This window comes from Cynocephalus volans, chromosome 9 (assembly GCF_027409185.1).
Source record: "Cynocephalus volans isolate mCynVol1 chromosome 9, mCynVol1.pri, whole genome shotgun sequence".
Taxonomy (NCBI): Eukaryota; Metazoa; Chordata; class Mammalia; order Dermoptera; family Cynocephalidae; genus Cynocephalus; species Cynocephalus volans.
In genome coordinates, this window is record NC_084468.1 from 22,873,105 (window position 1) to 22,894,597 (window position 21,493).

Genomic DNA, 21,493 nt, shown 5'->3' on the forward strand with positions numbered 1-21,493 from the left:
GCTATCTTGCCTAGAAGAGCCATTCCTAAATGTTTTCTTCCATTCATTCAGCAAATATTTGTATGCCTACTATGTTTTAGAGCACATCAGACAAGCCTGCGATCACGAACTTTCTATTTTAGCCGTAAATCATGTATTCAAAATGGATGTATAACATTTTCACATATTTACCAATCACTAGTGCCTACTTTGTTCCAGGCTTTGGTGGTTAAATAGGTTTACAAAGATGAAAGACAAAAGTTATGCTTTTTGGACTTCACAGTACTAGTAAAAGAGGCTGTAATAAATGGCATGGAAATGTATCTTTCTCTTTTATAAAAGATGCAAGATGAAGTGAAATGTTTTGTAGACAGTTGCATATGGCTTTTAATATACATTAATGTTGTAGTTAAAAGATACGTAGTTGGGTGTCAGGATTTCTGATGGGCATTTCTATTATAATCCACTATTTTGGATATTAATGATTTTACAATGAATTGTACAGAAGAGTTATGCTGTTATTAGTGAAGATATTTTTTAAATGACCTTTTAAGTTTCTTACTGTGACAGTTTTTTTTTTTTTACTGTGACAGTTTTTGAATCCTCAAATGTAGAATTCTGCAAGATTGTTTCAGCAATTTTTAAAAAATGGTGTCAGATGGTTTCTTGTTTGATTTATCTAATTTGTTACCAAATATTGGAATAGTACAGTTTATCACTTCTGTAGTTAGTTTTGGAATGCAATGAGTTTTGGAATGCAATGTGAGTGCATGATTTCCATTCGAATTTTGGAGTTGCGTAGCAGTTTCCTGTCCTTAATTTGGGGGATTTTCGTCTGTGTTTTTTGTTACTCTTTAGTTTAAGCATGTTTTGAAGCATTGTAGAGAGTTGTCCATCTGCTTTTCTATCTTTATTATCACTGATAACCTGAGTGAATGGCTTCACGTCCTTCAGCTAATAAGTGATTTCTCTTCCCATGAGGATAAGACTGGTAGCAGACTATGGAATAGGACCAAATGGGGAAAATTTGGTAGTGCACTGTCCTAACCAAAATACCTTTCCTTGCCATTTTGTCTTGTCAACTAAAATAATATTGATAATTATCATGATTTAAGTCAACCTTAAAAGATTGTCAAGTGTATGACTTCATGAAATACATCACTCTGTGAGAAAACTGGATTTCATTTGTAGGACTCAAATGAAGTTTCTAATTTGCGTGGTTAAATATGATTCTTATCTTTCTTAGTGGCTTTAGTAAATTTGTCTATAGTCTGTTGCTAAAACATAGCTTTAAAATGTTTGTATAGTTTTGAGTTATAAAGCTGACTAGGTTTTGTGTGAGAAGGATTTATATAATTAGATTATTGCTACAGTATCCATACTGAGAAATAAACTTATACATTGGACTTAATTTCTTCTGATTATTTCTGGAAGAAAGACTGGTATAGCAGTACAAGTGTGGGTTTTAGATTTGGACATTGTGAGATCAAATATCTGTCCTATCACTTTTAGTCTCTTATGTGTGATGTTGAGCAACTTACTTAAATCTCCTTGCGATCAGTCTCCTTACCTGTGAAAGGAGGTAGGTCAGGTTGAAATAAAATACCATCAAGTGCTTAGGTTGGTACTTGGCGTATTGTCAACAAATGTTAGTACCAGTACTACTCACCTCCCAGAACAGTGTTCTACAATAATGTCGTAGTAGGAAAAAATGCTGAAATTCCAGCTACAAGGTCTAGCTTAAGTCCTAGTTCTTTTATTTTACTGCATTTGTTTTCTTTGGTCAGTCACTGTACCACAGTCTTGGTTTTGTCCTCTCTACAGGGGGGTTCTGAAAATTAAATATGGTAATAAGTAAGTGCTTCAGAGCTAGGCTTTTATTCTTTATTCTGGAGCTTGAACCTGATAGCCGGTGTAGGTACATTTATTTGGAGGAGCAGAGTGTAGGAAACAATGCGATGTCCTTCCAGGAGGTTGTGCGCACGCACGCGCACACACACACACACACACACACACTTTTAAGCAAGGGCTGGGAGGGGCTGGGTGTTTACACTAAAGTCATCAGTTTAAGAAGATGGCTGTGGCTGCAAGTGGGGATTCCCTTGAGTCTGTTCTTCATTAGTCTCTTCTCAGCTACTCTGGTACAGTTCTTTCCTGTACGTAATTCTGCCAACATGTTATCAGTTTTCTGAAGAGTGACCTACATTTTGTAATCTGCATTCCCACAACCTGCAATAAATCTAAATCTTAGAAATAAGTAATTTTTATGAAGGAGGACTTGAAAGATTTTCATCAGTTGAATCTACAATTTCAAACAGGAAATAGTTTCATTTTCTCTGAAGAGAAAGCACATGCTTTTTAGCCCTAGCTGGGAAACTGTCATCTTCCATTCTTCACACGAACTGTTCCACATGCCTAGAGCATAACAGAACCCTTCTCATCTACTTTCTTGGAAGTCCTTTTTGTTTCTTCCCTTTATTAAAGTTTTTCAAATCAGTCATCCTAAAGTAATTTTAACTGCTTTATGACAGTAATGTATATATGTATTGATAAGTTGTCAGTTTTACTTTCTTTGTGTACCTCAAGTATTCTTTAAGTGCTTAATGCCAAACTTGCAACAAAAGCAGTGTGAATTCTTAGTAGATTTAAAGTGTTATACAGGTATTTCTTACTGAAACATTTTAAAATGAAATTGTTTTTGAAAGGTGGAGTAGAGTGAGGAGGGAAGAGGGATAGATACATGCCAAGGCAGTCACAGGGTGGCAGTAAAACTCAATGGTCAGCAATCTGTCTGTTCATTTATATGCATGCTGTCAGTAGTAGTAAGCTTTAGAACCTGGAGTTCTTTTCAGTGTAGTGACTTCCGTGGAATTAAAATGATTCAGTAATGTTAACACCAGGAGGAGCATCATTTGAAGGAATCTCTGCTTTGTCTTTTAACCAATTCCCTTTTATAGAGATATGTAAGTTATTTCCAGTTCTCATTCAACACAGAATAAAATAGTCGCTGTTCAGAGGTGGACCTGGCACCCAGCAAGTCTTAAGATCTGTCTTTTAGGTTATTTTCATTCATTGAGAAGGAAACTGAGGAAACAATTGGAGCATAGAGATTTGTGGGATTAATAGAAAGATCTCAAGAAAGCAAGGGCTGTCCTTCTGACCAGTAACTTGTGCTCTTCATTCATATGAAGGTTCATGTTAAAAATAACATTACATAGTTGTAGCAGCAGCTTCTTTGTTTTTCTTAGTCATGGTGACAGTTAACACAGTGAATTAGTGGCTTAACATACCAACACTTAAGTCCTTATTTTTTGTTTTTGTTTTTAAGTCATTGAAATTATGAGACTATCATTCAAATGGAAGCTATATAGTTCTTCGGAACCATTATGATCTCAAAAGGAAAGGAGAATGAGACAGATACACTGGCTGAGGTGTTTTGAGGTCCATCGAAGTGTTGCAAGCTGTGAATTACCTTAACATGTTCTTGAAGTACCATGGCGTGGATTAAAAGGTATGCTTTAGAAATCTCCCGGTGACCCCAAGGTCATGGATAGAACAAACACTCATTATTCTATATTTAATTATTGCATATTTCAAGATATCTTAATATTTAACTGCAGATGTGGTTATGGATTTATGGTAATATTTTTTTAAGAAAAGTCCCAAGCTTTATGAATGAATTTTCTATTTCCTTTCTGGGATATGGTTATGGAAGACACTGGGGTAGATATTTTCCCTAGGTTTTAATACTAATGGGCTATAATTTCTTTCACCAAATAGTTTAGGGATTATTCATGTGTTAGTTTGTGATGATCTCTCTGGTTTACGTCATAGGCTAGTTCTCTGCAGTGCGGTCATTTCATGGTAACCTGAACAGGAAACACTGAGATAATTCTTCAATTGGGGTATAATTTGACCACATCAAACAAAACAATTCTTACTTGGGCCATTTGTAGTACAGTTTTGTCTTTTACAAAGAATTTTCACTTAGAGGAAAATAAGTGATTTTTTTTTGAAATTAATATTATGATTATTGTCTATTCACCAAAGTATGTATGCAGTTAATCATTCATATGTTTGTGGTGTATAGTCTTGCTGTTCTTTGTGGTTACTAGTAGTCGTAGTTTTAGGCTTCATAATACCCACTTAGCCATCAAAAATCTTTAAAATTTTTACATTCGTAAAATTTTGAGTGATGTGATCAAAAGTATTTCTTAATTATTTGAAATCTTGGGACTTCCTAATTTTCGTACTGTATACTTGCTACTAAATGTTATTTTTTTAAAGGTGGTAGAAGTGAAGCAACCCAGAGAATATGCTGAATTTACAAATGTTACATTAGGTTCAGAATTCTTTATCTCTTAGCTAATAAAGGAAAATATGTTGGGAAGATAGTGATTTAAGTCACGGATAGATAAATTTAATAGAAATATACTGGTTCAATCTGTGATTTTTATCAGTTAGGCTAACTTATGCTATGTGATCCTTTTGGCATGTCAACAGTTAAATTCTTAATGGAATTTAGTTATTAAAGCTAAGACAAACCTGCTTTATATTAAATTCTAGTCCATAATGATGTGATCTAATCATGTTCCAAGGTAGAGTCATCTGCTTATTAACCAAGGCAATCAATCAGTTGAACCAGGAAGTTTATGTCTGATGGCACAGAATAGTATCTACCTTCCAAGAAGATATTCTAGAACATAATGGTTTCAAGATGGTGTTCAATAAATTGTTCACACAATAGGTTTTCTCTGTAATAGTTGCCACTTCAAGTTCAGCATTCCTTTTTGGGGTAGCACTTGGGCATCCATACAGAGGATTTTGATGGATAGCCAGAGTTGTGAACTCCTATTCTCTTTGGAAGAGTTTATAGCTTTGTAGTTTAGAGATTAAACTCTGGGACCAATTTACTTGTGTTTCAAATCTGATACTTACTTTATCTTAACAGGTTGTGAGAATGACCTAGAAAAAAATATAAATTTATATATTTAAAAGTATAACAATAGAAGCATATAAATGTATAATTTATATTGTAGGTATTAGAGGGGACTTCAAAAAACTTATGGAGCGATTCATAATATCTTTTAATTCTATCTTTCCATGAACTTTTTGAATTCCCCTCGTATATAATCGTACACATGCACACACACACGCACACACAACTCTTATGGCAGGGTTTGGCATGTAGGAAGTGAATGTTAGATTGACAGATGAGTACCTCTTTTGTGTGTGGGGGGGTGCTAATACATTTTTTTCTTATCCTGAATCTTGCTCTTTCTCTTGTGCTCTTCCTAGCGTAAAATAAGCCATTACTGTTTGGTGTTTTCAATTCAGGAAAGAAGGTAGCCACTAGAGACTGATACTTTATGGGCTTCTTATTCTGCTAGGTTGATTTGTGTGTTCTCTAAAGCTGTGTTTTTCACATTGTAGGTTTCAGCTCATTCATTAGTTGATCAAGAAATCAATTTAGTGGGTTATGACCAGCATTGAAACATATATTAGACTAGAAAATAAAATATCAGTGCATTGAATGTGAGAAAGAATATATTTTTTTAAACTTAGGTTTTAGTTTTTTAAAAAGATTGAAATAATATACATATACATTTATGTGGATATTGATTGAGTTTAGTTCCACTAAGTGTTACGTGTTCCATAGTCACAGATTCCCTCAGAAGTGGTATTAGTTTAATATTGTTTGCCTTGCTGAAAAGAAGTGACCAGGATAAGTCTGTGGCTTCTAATGGTATGTCATATCTTCTACATCACCTTCAAGGGTCTGCCTACCATCCTTTTTGTTTAAAATAAAGGTTATTAGAAGAGAATATCTTCTAAGAAGAGGATGGGAGAACATAACAGCACAGTGCCTTTTGCGTGGCATCAACAAAGTCTGTTATGTCAAGTAGAGCGATCTAGTCTCCTGCCTCTTGGCATACATTCTGGTGTATATCAGCTCATAAGTCAGTGGTTTTCAAACTGCCAGTGGTAGCATATCCTATAGTCAATTTAATAAGTTGCTGTCTTTTTTCCCCCTAAATGAATAAAACAAAAAACAGAATCGAAAATGTCTCAAGCGTATCACACAATATAGTTTTTTAAAACTTGTTACAAGGGTATATATAGGTACTGGCTTGCAGAGACTAAGTTCTAATAATGATCAGCTGGCAAACTGTATGCAACTCAATCTTATAAATCTGTATTGACAAACTGATAGCCACAAAAGTCTTCAGATATCTAAGACAAGTATTATCAGATCAGTAATCTTATCTCTGATGGTAGGAAACAGTAAATTAGCCATGAAACCTTGTGTTTGATTTTTGTTGTTTTATTGTTTTGTGAGTGTGTGCATGTCTGTGTGTTTTGTTTATTTGTCCTGGCAAATATTTAAAGGTTTATAGGTTAAAAAAAAAAATTTACAATATTTCCTAGTTGTAGAGGACTTTACTTTTGCTTTGCATTGATGAAAGTGACCTATGCAGTTAAAAATACAAAAAAAAAAACCTGATGATGCACACTAAAATCCACTCAATTCATTTTTCGTTCTTTTTATGTTAGGACTAGTTTATGTAATAGGTGCTTTAATTCAGAGAGTAAATATTAAGTTTGTACAAAAAGTTAAGCATAAATCACATACATTACAATTGTTTAAGGTAGTCAAATACTCTCTAATGTTAGAATTTGTTTTTCTGAGGATTTTGATAACATTTAAAATTTTATTTTCCTTGGATTGTTGCCTGTGCCTAGCAGTGTCCTCATAACAGCAGATATTTGCCTTATAGATTTATTGAGGATGATCACAGAGTTTCTGGTGAATATTTTAAAATAAACAGGGCTTCAGAGTAGGACAGTATCAGCATATGTATGTTTTAAGATTGTGTCTAAAATACAGTTTCTTTCTCCCTTGAAAATATTAAGAGGATGAAGACTTCTGGTAAATTGTTTCATAGCAATGGAATTTGTACATTAGTTTTCTACACTTGGGAGTTGAAAAATGGAAGAAATTTTTCCAAAAGGGGAGGACAAAAAATAATAAGCATAATTCATCTTTTTCTGCAAGTTCTTGGAAATTGAGTTCAAGTACATAGTTCCTTCTCTGAATTGTGTATGATATGCTCCTTAGAAATTGTTTTTTGAAATTACAGAAGTTAAAGTAATAACTTCTCAGCCAGTGAGTTAACCACCTTGATGATGTTTGCTTATCTTTGTACAGATGTGTGCAGGCATATGTTGTTGGTAAAGGCAGTGAGTGAGAGCATAAAGATGCAGAGTATGGAAGAGCTGAATTCCTTTGTTTTATTGTTTTGGTTCCCAAAATTCCCCACACCCTGCGCCCCACACCCCCTTGTCTTCTTGCCGATTATCCAGTTCTTTCTACTCTTTAACAGCATTGCTTGGCTTTTCGTCATTATAAGAGGATTCTTTTTTCCCTTCAATCATGTTTTACTCACTTCCAACTTCACCACTTTCCACCTCATGCTGGTGATCCTGGTGAGAGTGCAAGGTTTCATGTTGTCTTTTTGTGGCATTTGTTTCTTCAAAGCTATGTTCCTTTCCTTTGGTTGTCATTATGCATGATAGCATCTTGTATTCTTTTTCTTTGGTAGATTTGTTCCTAGAGTATAGTTTAGAAGGAAACTAAACTACATTCTAGTTTAGTTGGCTCCAAACCGAGATCAGTCGCCCAAGGCAGCAGCCCAAGTGTGAAGAAGGGATTAAGAATGTATACAGAAGTGTTGGTGTTAGTAGCTAAACAGCTAGATTAATCAAAGGTGCATGAAATTTTACTTTATTAAAACTCCTTTATTGTTGAATTTCCTGTGAAAAAACTAACCTGTGATTGAGAAATTCTAGCCCAGGGTCAGGGACTGGTAAGAGGCATTAGTTTGAATATGTATAAAATGGGTGACTTGGAGCAGGGGGGACCCGCTGAAAGCATTCACATATGAAATAACACTGTTGTTCCCTCTGCAGGGAACAGCAATTTTCAATCCTTGCTCTAATTCCAATTTTCAGTCCTTGCTCTAGGCCCCAAACCCACTCCTTTCCTCCTCCCCCATTTAACAGATTTTGTTTTGTTGACTCCTATATTCCCAGACCCTGGGACAGTGAATAGTCGTAGCAGGTACTCAGTAAATATTTGTCAAATGAATGAACTTTTGATAATACTAATTCTCCAGAAATTCATTTATCCTGTCATGGCAGAACAGGCCATACTCATTTATCAACCCCTTACTTTACAAATGGGAGAATAACTGGATATATAAGAAAATCTCATTTTGAAATGATCTGAGTTTCTACAAGTCACTACTGAACTGTTTTGTGGGTTGGAGATTGGTGAGTCTAAAGCCTGAGAATCTGGGTGCGTTGTTACGCTTTCATTTAATGAGTATTGTACTTGTAAGGGATTAACTCAGTCTTCATGGGCTCTCCAGGTTGTTACACTTAACATTTCTATTTTACAGAGGCTGAAGCTCTAGAATAACTATGAAAGCACTGGAGTACTTTTTTGTTAGGAAGGCCTGGACTTTGGGGGAGCAAAACTTGGAAATAGTTTACATAATAATTCAACAGATTTTTCTCACAATGGTAGATATCCAAGTGTGAGATTATTTATAGGGAAAGACTGATTATGATCTGTGCTCATATTCCACAGAAGAAAAGCTCTGTATTTCAACTAAAACATTTCCTTATTTGGGATTGACTAGATTTGGTTTGTTAGGAGGTGGACAGTTGCCCTTTTATGGCCACTAGATCCTCCACTGCTCTCTTTTATTTCTCTTTTTTTTAACTGCTCTCTTTCATGCCAGTGTTCTCTCTCTCTCTCTTCCTCCCTCTTCCCCCTTCTAACCCCCATTTCCATCTCTCCCCCTCCCTCCCCCATTATATATACACAACCCGAACAAACAGAAGAATTTCCTTTGTGTTCTGCCTATAAAGCATAATATGTGAACAGTGTAGTGTGTTTGAGGCAGAGAACCAGGCAGGTGAAGTGAAAAGTGAGCTGACCAACATAGAAGGATGAGTCAAGAGGATGCTATGAAAATAGCATAAATCATAGGTCCTAGGAGTGTCTGAGCGACCAAGTAAAAGAAATAAAAGACCCTTTTCTCCCATTGTAAAATTTGTAAAGTTAATATCAACTCATTTACAGTTTTTTTCTCTATTGCACAAATTAACTTAGACATTTCAGATCAGTTTTGTGGATGATCATCATTTAATTCAAAGTAGTTGATCTAAATAATACTATAGTTTAAGAGCTAAGTTTCCATAATTTTTTGTTTTTGTTGTCTATCTTTTTAAACAGGTGACTTGCTAATATTCATTTGGTGAGCACCTACTGTATACAGACTTGTATTTGAAAACAATGTTAACATTGTATGCGTTTGAGTCAACTTTAATGTGAACAATACAAGCTTATAACTTTGGCCATATTTCTTTAATGTGTATGCCTGCTGTTAAAAAGAAAACCCTTATTGGCCAGCATAAAAGTTATGGCCTAAAATATCCACTGTGCATCTCCAGTTTATTGTGGAAACAGGTTAAGCTCGGTCTGCTCTCTTGGTCCTAGCAGTGCCTATAGCAGCATGACAGGTTAATGGCTCAGATACGCTTTGGCAGAAAGCCATTCCTTAAGCATTGAATGTGGTTAAGACCACTTCTTCAGAGTGGTTTTTGGCTTTACCACAAATGTAGGTTTGTTGTGCGATAACAGAAAGCTAAGTTCCAGTTTAAAAGAAATGTATTGTTTTGGGTATTAAACGCTCAAGCAAAAGGGCATTTTCTCATTCGTGCAATGGTATTATTTAAAATGTTTTGGAAACCTCTTCGTCTGCATTCCAGACATAGAATTTTGATTCTCATTATTTTAGTTTAGTTTATTAAGTATTTTTAAACTCATATGTAGAGTATCTACAATGTCCTCATTTTACATGTTTTTAAAAATAAGAATTGACATCTTTTATTTTTTCCTTAGGGACAGGCTTCTTTGAAATAGCCTAACTTCTTATAAACCTAAGTCATAGTCTTTCCCTTGTGCATTAGACCTTATTTTTGCTATCCCCTCCATGAATGCTTTGGTCTGTGTTATTTAAAAGGAAAACAAAAGGCAGATACACTGCTGAATTCAAATACTTTAAAATACCAAACTGTATGTCAGAGGTTTGGCAACTTAAGAAATTGGCCAAACTTAGTTTGATGGAAATTAGACTGCATCTGCATAATTTCTATCAACAAAAAGAAGAATGCAAAACCTTTTTGTTAAACTGAAATCTGTAGATTCAATGGTCCTTTTCAACTTAGAAAATAATGTACTTTGCAGAATTATAGTTGATAGGGTAAACACTAAACTCAGGAGACTCTCAGTGCCCACTGCAATTGTAACATTGTTCCCTTGTGCAGGGAAAATGTAGGAGTGCTATTTTAGAAAGGCAGTGTCAAATTTGTGACATACATATATGTGCGCACACGTGTCTGTATGTGTGTATGAATACAACAGTCAAGGTATGGTTCCCGCAGCAGATATCATTAGATTTCCTGAATTTTACGTATTTACAGCTTTAGAAAACATTTTCTCAGTTTCTAGTAATCAAAGGAAAATTTACTCTTTACTCTTATAAAATTTAGAAATTTAGTCAGTAGCTGAATGATTGGGAAGGTAATGAAAGGAGGCTTCCTTTCAGGATCCTCCCCGCCCCCCATCTGTGCTGTATCATAGAAAGTTTTAGGTTCAATTAGTGCACTTTACAGTCCTATCATAAAAATTCATAACCTGTTACCCTGTTTACGTTTTAGTGTCCAGAATTGAACTGCAGTATATAGAGTATATGGAAAATCATGAACATTATAATCAAGTTACATTTTGGACCATAAATTTACTGGTATGTGCACTTGGGCAAAGTAGTTTCTGAGCTGGTTTCCTCATCTGTATAGTGAGGATAACACGCCTACCTTATAAGATTGATAGGAGTATGAAGTAAGATGTGCATGCAGAGTATGTAACATATGCCTGCCCTCCAGCAGCTGCTATTGTAGTATACTCCATATGGAATAGGGACCATGTTTCCAAATTGCTGTTATATGTCGCAAGTGTCTGGTACATACAGTACCTCACACATAATAGGCAATTAAATGTGTGTTGAATGATGAAAGAAAGAAAAAGAGAACCACAATCTGGGAGAGCAATTAATTATACCGTTCTTCCTCTTCATCTCAGTTTTAAGTGAAATAGGCAAAGGAAGACAATTTTAAAATCAACAGTAGGAAAATTCAGCATGTTTCCATGACACTGCATAATTAATTGATTTTTTAAAAAATACATACTCTTGTGATATATGATTTGCCAAAGGACCACAGTTGATCCTAATTTTCTGCCTAGTAATTGAAAAAGTGAAGATTGTTGGGAGTATCTGGGCTGAGATTTGGATGGAGGAGGAAGAGGACCACTTATGTTAGGACTTACAACCTCGTTGACTTAATGTTTTGTTGTTGTTGTTTTTTCTTTTTATTCTCATTGACTTATTATTTAATTTTTCTTAATATAAAATACATACATCCTGGAATGTTACAACTGAGGACTAGAAATCACTGCCTTCTAAAATTTTGATGTTAAAATAAGATATCAAAACAAGAGGAATAAAGTCCATGAAAACTTTTTTTCAAAACTAGCCATACATTATGGTGAGCATAGCTGCCTTCCAAAACTAGCCATACATTATAAAAAACTTGAAAAATTTTTTCTAACTGAAAGTACTATACCTACAGAAAAGCATGCAAATCATAAATGTATAATAAAGTGAATTTTCACAAAGTGAATATACATGTATGACTATCACACAGATGAGGAAATAGAATATTACACAACTCCGCAGAGGCCCTTATTGTAGCCCCTCCTAGACTCTATTCTTCCTTCTCAAAGGTAGCCCGTATCCTGTCGGACACTGTAGGTAAGTTTTGACTGTTTTTGAATTTCTTATAAATAGAACCATACAATTTCATACTTTTTTGACTCTGGCTTCTTTTGCTGGTAATCAGTGTGTGTTGTAAGAGTTTTTTGTGTATTCTGGGTGTTAGTCCTTTATCAAATATGGTTAACTGTATATACTTTTAAGGCCATATAAATATATACATGTTTTGAAGGGTCCATTTCAGTTTCACTGTATTTGTTAAAGGAAATATCATTTAGTAATTCAGGCTTGAAGGAGTAGTGGTGTTTTATTGAGTGCTTACTCAGTGCTAGACACTCTTTTAGGTGCTTTCCATATATGAACCTTTTTAATTCTTGCAAGAACCCTATGTGGAAATACTTTTTTTGTGTGTTTTCAGTTGAGGACACTGAGGCACAAAGAGTTTAAGTAACTGTCTTGTTCCAGGTGACACCACTAGTTTCCATTAAAACCAAGATTTGAATTTAAGCAACCTAGCTCCTAAGTCCATTCACTTAACCACAGCATTTGACTACCTATTCTCTGACTTGCATGCGTGATGAACTCTGTGTGTGTTCTCCTTAGATGACATTTTTTATGTCTTGAACATGGCCTTGCCTCTCCCATAGTTCTTTATCTTTTCTTTCTCCACTTGGTAAGGGGATAGGAGAAAGCAAAACCAAAAGGCAGATGAAATCATGAAGATCAGGAAGCTGTGACTAAAATTCATAAAGGTGTGCATGCCATTTGAAAAGGCAGTTCATAAGATTAAGTGAGATATCTAAAGGAGTTATTAGCAAAAACTAAACAAACGGTTGAGATGGGAACGTCTTTAAAGTTAAGTCGTGCACTGTATTTCTTTGTGGAAAACCTTTTGGCTTTCCATAAGGATCTGAGTTTGATTTTCTGTTTGAGTCTGCCATATATTTTCTAAAATGGTTCCCCTGGTGAAATTTACTTATTGAGACGATTTTGGGGGGTAAATTCTTAACTTATATCAGAGCCTTTCTCTGTTTTTTTTTAGGACCCAGTATTCTAGAGTTGGTGATAAGTGGTCATCAACTGAATTCTAGAGAATGCAATTTCATTTTGCTGTTTACCTAAGGCAAACTTTAAATTAGTAAAGAAAAAACCCTTCTGTCAAGTTATATAAGGCATTCTAAAGCAAAGTGGAATTCTTGCTGCTAACCATCATTATCACTAACAATTGTGTGTAGAGCGTAAGTGTTTTATATATACACTGGGGTGGACAAAAAATGTAGATCTCATTTTCTCATTCAAAATTAATGCTACTAGCTGGATAGCTTTTTGCTTGTGTATATAGGCATAACTGGGGGGTGCTGTGTACCCAGCAATCTCTTTATGCATACAGATTCTTAAAAATTTTTGTTAATATAATTGATGCTTTATTGAACATCTTTGTATGCATATTTTTACACAGTCACAAATTATCTACCTGTATAATAAATTTCTGGAATTGAAATGGGAAATGGCTAACTTAGAGGAATTCACATCTTGAATTATAACAGACGTTGCCAAAGTGACTTCCAAAAAGTTTGCAGAAATTTAAACTCCGAACAGTATGTGCAAATTTCTCTTTCCCCACTTGTGCACCAACACTGGGTGTTACTAAAAAATTTTTAAATAATTGTCTTAATGACATAAAAACTGTGCCAGGAAGCTGGCCACAGTCTCTTTATGTGTCCCTTCTCATGTATGTTTTTTGATGTTTGTCACCACTAGGTTCTCCAGCTAGCAGAGTCAGTCCAGCAGCTTTATTAAGAGATGAGTGCTTCTCTGGGTGTGGCCTTTTTGTTTTGATAATAATTGCAGTGTACAGAAAAGTTGCAAAAATATTGTGAAGATGTTTACCCAGATATCTCAAATGTTAACATTTTACCACATTCGCTTTATCCTTCTGTATATCTATACATACACTTACACACATGGATACACACACAAACTTCTTTTCCCATGTGAAGGTAAGAAGTAAACATCATACCCTTTTTCCCTTAAATGAGTGTTTCTAAAAATAAGGACGTTCTCTTCTATAACCATTACATAGTTTCAAAATTAGGAAATTAAAATCAATATCTGATTATCTAATCTACAGGTCCTATCCAGATTTTGTCAATTGTGTAAATAACGTCATTTATATCAAAAGTAACTTTTGGACTGTATGTCACATTCAGTTATGTGTATTTAGTCTCCTTTCATCTGGACCAGTTCCTCAGTTTTTTGTTTCATTCTGTCAACTCTTCCAAAATTTGGATTTGTTCCTCATGTCTAGATTCGGGTTCTGTATTTTTGGTAGTAATATCACAGAAGCAATGTTGAGTTCTTAATGCATCGTATCAGGAGGCATTTGATGTCAGTTTATCTCATTCAGTCTCTTGATATATGAAATTGGAGTAGTTTGCCCAGAGTCAGATCGCCCCTTTCTTTTTGAGGCCATACTTTTCATGTAAGGTTGTCTTGTATCAATGGACACCAGTGTTCTTACAAGTCACTTGTGCCATCTGGACAGATGGGCTTAAGGCTATTGCACATTTAATCCAGGGGAATCCCTTCCCAGGTATGGGTATTTGGAAAGACAATGTTAACCAAACATGGAAATAATATTAGAGTTAACCTGAAAGGCCAGATGCTGAGGGTAGCTAGAGATGGTGTTCTCAGTCACCCCTCATTTTTACCTAGATTTCTATCTTCCTGCTCCTTTACACAAACTACCATTGTTTTTTTCTAACTGAAAAAGAAAGGTGGAACAAAGGAACTTTAAAAATTAAGAAAATGGTGCTGATTCAATTGTTTCTTCATATTATACATAATAAGAGGAGAAACATGCTTCTCTACCTAAAGGGGCCAGCTGCAAGCATGGCATGTCTTTGAAATCTACTCCATGGGATGTTCTAATAGAAACATGGTTAATAAATGAGGTGCTCTAGGAGTACATATCATGCCTTGATTGTCTTTGTTACAGTAGCCAAGGACCAGTTAGACCTAGCCAAATTGTGAGCAACATTGCTATTAAATGTGGCGTTTATGGTAAGAGCAGGTTCAAAACTAGAAATTGAAGTCTGACAAAGGCTGACATAGTGTCTTGCTCAAAGTTTATTTGATTTGATAGGCTATTTTCTGCACCCATGGATGGAGAATGAGTAAACTGTTTAAAGGTAAATTATGTATTTGCTTTAAAAAATGTATTTTCAAATATTAATCTCTTCAGTCATTTAATAGGTACAATATTTAAGTTGTTTCTAAACTTCTTGCTTTTATAAGTTATATAGATGTATGTCTTCGAACATACATCATTGTCCATTTGTCCTAAAAGAATAAAAATTCTGTAAGGGCATGGATTTGTGTCTCTTGTTCTCTGATATATGCCAGGAACCTATACTTGGCTCCTGCTAGGTGCTCGGTAAATATTTGGTGAATGAAAAAATCTGGAAACAGAGAACAGTACATGTAGCCTTTCTAGTGAACCTGTTATATTTTTTGTGAGTAAGTTCCTAAGCAGCCTCCCAATACCATTTGCTTTGCTTTCATACTTTTTGTTGTCACGGAATGTAATACTATTGTATATCACCTACTGGTTTCCTTCTGGTGGGTATATGCCTTGAGGGTATGACTAAGGTGTCCTGATTTTTCCCCGGTCAATGGTGCTTTATTTCATTATCTTAAATCATGGTTTAGAAATCTCAATACTTTTGAACTGCATAAAATTTATATTCCGTTTACAGCAGATTTGGTGTGAAGTTTGGTTTAATTATGAGTTTAGATTGTTCACGTTCCTTTTTTTTTCTTAAACTTCTGCAAATTCCTCACCAATGTTACTTGCCTTAATTTATTTTAATCTCATTATTTTAATCTTGTTTCTGCATTAAACGGAAAATTTGTGAAATACAGAAAAATAGAGGAAATTGCTTTTAGTTCCACAACCCAAGGTCGGAAGGGTTTTCCATATGGCTTGAGTTTGCTTTTCAAGCCAACTATATGCTTTTAAAGTCAAAGTTGTAGTATTGTTACTAGACAATATTCTAGTTTTTTTTTTTTTTTTGCTTTGTTTTGTAGCAGTGTAATTACTAAATGGTTCTGTATTCAAAAAGGCTTTTTCTTGTGTTTTTTTCTCCCTCTGATTTTTGACTTGGTTTTCTCATGTGACGTGTCTTTGAGCCAGAAATAAGTTCGATCAACCACATTTAGACTACTCTTACCTAAAACATTTTTCATAGATATATGATGTATTAAACAATGCTTATAACAAAATACCTAGACCTGAGTAATTTATAACAATGAAATTTATTGCTTACAATTTCAGAGGCTGGGAATTCAAAGTCCAGGGAACAAATTTGGTGAGGGTCTTCTTTGGTGGTGGATTTACAGCAATGCAGGGTCTCACATGGCAGAAAGTCACGGAGCAGAGAGAGAGACTCACGTGCTCTCCTCTTAAAGCCCTTAGAACCACACCCCTGACCACCATTAGTAATCCACGTACTAAGGCATGGTCCTGCAATCTGATCACCTCTTCAAGGCCCCACCTTTCAGTTACCATAATAGGACTTCATACCTACCCTCTTAACACTGTCACGAAGGGGACTATGCCTCCAGCACATTAAACTTTTGGGGGACACAATTCAACCCATAACAGCTGTCAAAACATCATGTCAATAGACATCTTGTTTTTAAAATAGATTGCAAACAAAGATGAAAATGTGTACCTGCTGTCTCACTGTTCCCTATTGCAAGAGGGAGAGACAGAACCTAATCTTTAAATAATGATCAGTCTGTGAGTATTGGTAGCTGACTGCTGAGAAGTGATTATTTTGGTTGCATGATATAAATATTATATTATGAATTTTATTGAATCACCCATGTTTAAAGATGGACCTTCTTTTTGTAGTAGATAATTCTATATGTAGATCTATGAAGATTAATAAATAATTAGAATTTTAGTTTGATTGTGACCTTCAGAATTATGCATTATTATATACCTACCACATACTTTCTTGAATTTTCTCAGGAAACCCGTTTTCTAATTCTTCTCCCATTCCAGTAGATACCATTAGTTTTAATGAAATAAATAGTAATATGATGTCATATGCATTAAAGAAAGGAACAAGATTGCACACAACAATTATTTGGATGTGTTATTATATACTAAAGAAGCCATTTGATCTTATTAAGATTTCTAGCCTTTGAATGGCACCTAGGTAGAACTATACATCATTTTGTGTAAAATGCTGCCCAGGCTCAGCAGGCAAATGTATTGAGCTCTCTTGCTTATGTTTTCTGTGGGGCTGGAGTGATGTCGCACAAGCATGCTTTGTAATTGTTGACTTGATATAAAGGGTATTTCCAAAAATGGACTTAGACATTTTAGTCATCGTTTACTTGTTAATCTGATTTCAGAAGAATTTCAGAGTACCAAGGAATAAAATTTACATTTGAACTTTGAGTGTAGTGAGTCTCTTACTAGTCATGTAATAAACCTTTGTTAGATCCCAAAGAGCTCTTGCTGGTTAGAGTATTAATAGCTAGTCCTAAGGGTAGCGGCATCATTGAAATGTTTTATTTCATTTAATTGTATGTTTCTCTCTCTCTAAAGTTTTTTCTGTTTTAACACTTAGGTAGATTTTGGCCATACCTTACTTTGCTTCTCTTTATGAAGTACAACTCTGTGTGTGTACGTAAAACATGTATATGTATATAAACATATAAGCATACATACAGTCAGCCCTCTGTATCCCAAGTTTCCTTATCTGCATATTTGACAAACTGCAGGTTGAAATTATTCAAAGAAAAAAACAATAAAAAATAACCATACAACAAAAGGAAATAATACAGATAAAAACAATACTGCATAACAACTATTTACATAGCATTTACATTGTATTAGATAAAAGTAATCTAGAGATGATTTGAAGTATACAGGAGGATGCATGTAGGTTATATGCAAATACTGTGCCATTTTATATAAGGGACTTGAGCATAATTGAATGTTGGTATTCTCAGAGGGTACTGGAATCAGTCCCCCCCATTGATACCAATAGATGACTGTATATATATCTGTAATATATACATATATGAACATCTACCTGTATATCTATATATCAGTCATGTGTTGCTTAATGATGGGGATACATTCTGAAATGTGATTGTTAGGTGATTTTGTAGTTGTGCACACATAAAGTGTACTTACACAAACCTAGATGGTATAGCCCACTACACACCTAGGCTATATTGTATAACCTATTGCTCTTATGTGAGTAATGTATTGTTCTACTGCATTATGATGATTATGGTTATGAAGTCACTAGGCAATAGGAATTTTTCAATTCCATTATAGTCTTATGGGACCATGGTTGTATATGTGGTCTGTCCTTGACTGAAACATCGTTATGCTGCACATGACTGTGTATGTATCTATACATGTACATGTACACGTACATATACATATATACATGAGGTATTTTCAAGAGTATCATAAACTTTTTGGTTTTCATAAATTATTCTATGTCTAACCTAGTAATCAATGTATGCTATATAGTGGTACATTTAATCAGTTTTCAAAAGTGCAGAAAAACTTTCTGGTGAAAAAAGATTCAGGAGCAGATTTTGCATTTAATTTCTTAGCTGGAATTCATATATCAGCCAGTAAATAGTTCCATGTTTTGAAATTTGTGGTCTTTAGCCACCTTATTGGTTTTACCAATAAAACATCATGTTTTGTTTCTTAATTTTATAAATTGGGTGTGCTGTAGGATAAAAGAAAAAAAACTAATCATAACTAATTCTTACAAAAACTTGGAATATTTGCTCATTTTTGTGCTTTTTCAATTAAAGCAACTTTTCAATATTTCAGGGTTAATGAAAATACTAAAATATTCAGTCATAAATACCCATTGTTTATAAATTATGCATTTATAAAGTGTCATTATATGGCATTTAATTAATTATTCAACAAAATGAACTAAGTGGGATCCCAAGACTTTTTATCATCAAAGTTAATAATTTTGTGGAGCATCACAGATACAGTAGACATATCTTTACTTAAGTCAAATAAGGCTCCACAACCTATAACTCTGATTATGAACAATTCACTTAACTGCTTATAACTGCCATCTTCAAAACAAAACAAAAAACAACCTTTATTGGTCTGTTTCAAGTACTGTGCCTTTACCATCTCTTTCATAAGAAGGCCACATTTCTTATTTCAGAGGAAATAGGAGGTCGTAACATAGGAACTATAGTTTCTTCCTCTTATTTATTTCTATTAACATCATATTTAATTCCTTCATTTAGTTTTTTTGGCTCAACCATTTATAACTAGAAAATGGTAATTGCTCACACTCATTGAGCACTTGACTGTGTTTCAGGCACTATTTTATGTGTTTTCTGTATATTAATTACCACATTTAATTCCCTCAACAACCTCCATGTTGTATTCTAATTTCAACATGAAGTGTGTTTCCTTGCCTTTGCTTATACTTTTACTCTTGCCCTCTCCCAACTAGTTTAAATGCTTCTTAGGCTAGTCCATTTAGCACATTTCTCTTTTAAAAGGCTGTAGACTACAGGCTAGTTAAATAGTCAAAATGTATGTTTAAATCTCAACTCTGCCTGCCACTTATTTTACTTTGTGACATTGGGCAAGATGTTTTTTGCATCTTTGAAATGAGGCCAATATATACCTTATAGAATTATTTTATAATGATTAAATAGGGTAATGTATAAAAAATGTACAGCATAGTAGCTGAAACATGATTAACACCTATGAGTTCTCACCACCTCTTGGACTGTGAGGATTTTTCTTAGTGCTGCAGATTACGAGAGACTGGGGGTCTTTGCGCGCGTGCGTGTGTGTGTCTTTGCGTGTGTGTGTGTGTGTGTGTGTGGTGTGTCTCTAAAAGATACTTGTCGTCCCACATGATCAGAGTGCTACTTGCTCAGAGTGAGGATGTAAGACTTACTTAGAGTGTATTGTTTTTGTTTAAGAACCATCTTAAAATGTGTTGTATTAGTCTGCTTCCATTGCTTATAACAAAATTCTTGGAACTGGGTAATTTATTAAGAATGAAGTTTATTGCTTACAGTTCCTGAGGCTGAGAAGTCCATAGGCCATCTAGTGGTGGCGACAGTGACCCAGGGTTCTCACATCGCAAGATAGTAGAAGCAGAGAGAGAGAAAGACGGACCCTCCTTTTCTTTTAAAGCCCTCAGAGCCACACTCCTGACCACCAGTTTTAATCCATTCACTACAGCGCAATCCTACAATCCAATCACGTCTTCAAGGCACCCACTTTACAATTAGCATAATAGGATTTCCTACCCTCTTTAAAGTCACAGTGGGGGCTAAGTTTCTAATACATAAAACTTGGGAGACACAATTCAAGCTTCAATGAGTTTTGGGGGGACATAGTTCAATCCACTACATGTGTATTTTGTTATATCTAGGTACAGATGCTTACTTAGAGGATTTTACTTTTCACTGTTCTTTAATAAGGCTGACATAACGGAAACTACATTGCACCTAAAGCTTATTGTGGAGCATATCATACAGCTTATTTAAAATTTTTTCTTTTATTTTTTTCCAGGAAATTTGGTGAGCGGCCTCCACCTAAACGACTCACTAGGTAAGCATTGTATTAGTCAGCCTTTCACCTAAATGTTTCATAGAAATGTAGATCCTGTCATTTTAGAAACTGTCAGTTGCTCTTGAAAAGTCATTCAAATATTGTATCTAGAGCATAAGCTTATTCCCGTCCATTTCCCTTTCTCTTACCCCCAATACTGGAATAAGAGGATGTAGTTCAAAGGGAAAATGAAAACTCTTTGAGATACAAGAGTGACAGTATAAAAGATAGCTTCCTATATGATAGCTGTGTTTAGCCAATCACAATTTTTTGATTAAAAGTGAGAATTGAAAGATTTAATAAATGCTTTTTAGAAAGAATTTTAAAGAAAACAGAAGATTTATCCATTTTTAATGAGAATATAAGTATTATATGGTGTTCTAATTATATAATTTAATATTACACTATACATTTTAATTATACATGTTAAATTTAAAAGTATTAGTCTTAAGTGGTTTTTAAAAATTTCTAACAGCTAGGGGTTGTAAAATAAAAAGTAAGAGACCCAGTTTTCACAGTCATAGTCCTAGAGGTAACTCTAAGGGTGAATTGTTAGCAGTGTTCTTTTTTTGTATCGCTTAAGAAAATTGTATGTATATATGTATATGTCTCTTTTTTCTTTTTCTTTTTCTTTTTAAACTCAACTGGGATCATACTGTACCACTGTACTGCACCTTTTAACTCCACTTATCTTTCTTGATAGTTCTCTTTAATGGCTCCATGGTTTTCCATTGTCTTCATACAACTCATTATTTAATATTTCACACTGATGGCCATTTAGGTTATTTCTAAATTATTGATACTATTTAAAAAGCTGTTGCACTTAAAGAATGATGGGCACCTACCAGGAAAATGCAGGAGACAGTTTGAAAGGGCTCCTGTTAGGCAAATCTGGGATACTTTGATCATCAAAATAAATAATGATAGGAATGGATTAAAACCCATAAAATAAAGTTTAGAA

The 21,493-nt window shown here is 34.6% G+C and overlaps 1 protein-coding gene across 2 annotated transcripts in view; it reads left to right on the forward strand.

The window, feature by feature from the left end:
* Positions 1-21,493, forward strand: part of RBPJ (recombination signal binding protein for immunoglobulin kappa J region) — a 97,886-nt gene that overhangs the window by 37,737 nt on the left and 38,656 nt on the right. Inside the window, exons 1-2 of one of the 2 annotated variants that reach the window (XM_063107850.1) lie at positions 3,372-3,490; positions 20,494-20,532. In XM_063107850.1, the coding sequence (XP_062963920.1) occupies positions 3,474-3,490; positions 20,494-20,532 (56 nt within the window). In that variant the 5' untranslated portion in view covers positions 3,372-3,473. Of the gene's footprint in view, positions 1-3,371; positions 3,491-20,493; positions 20,533-21,493 lie in introns of those variants that run through there. The other variant, XM_063107849.1, reaches the window with a different exon arrangement.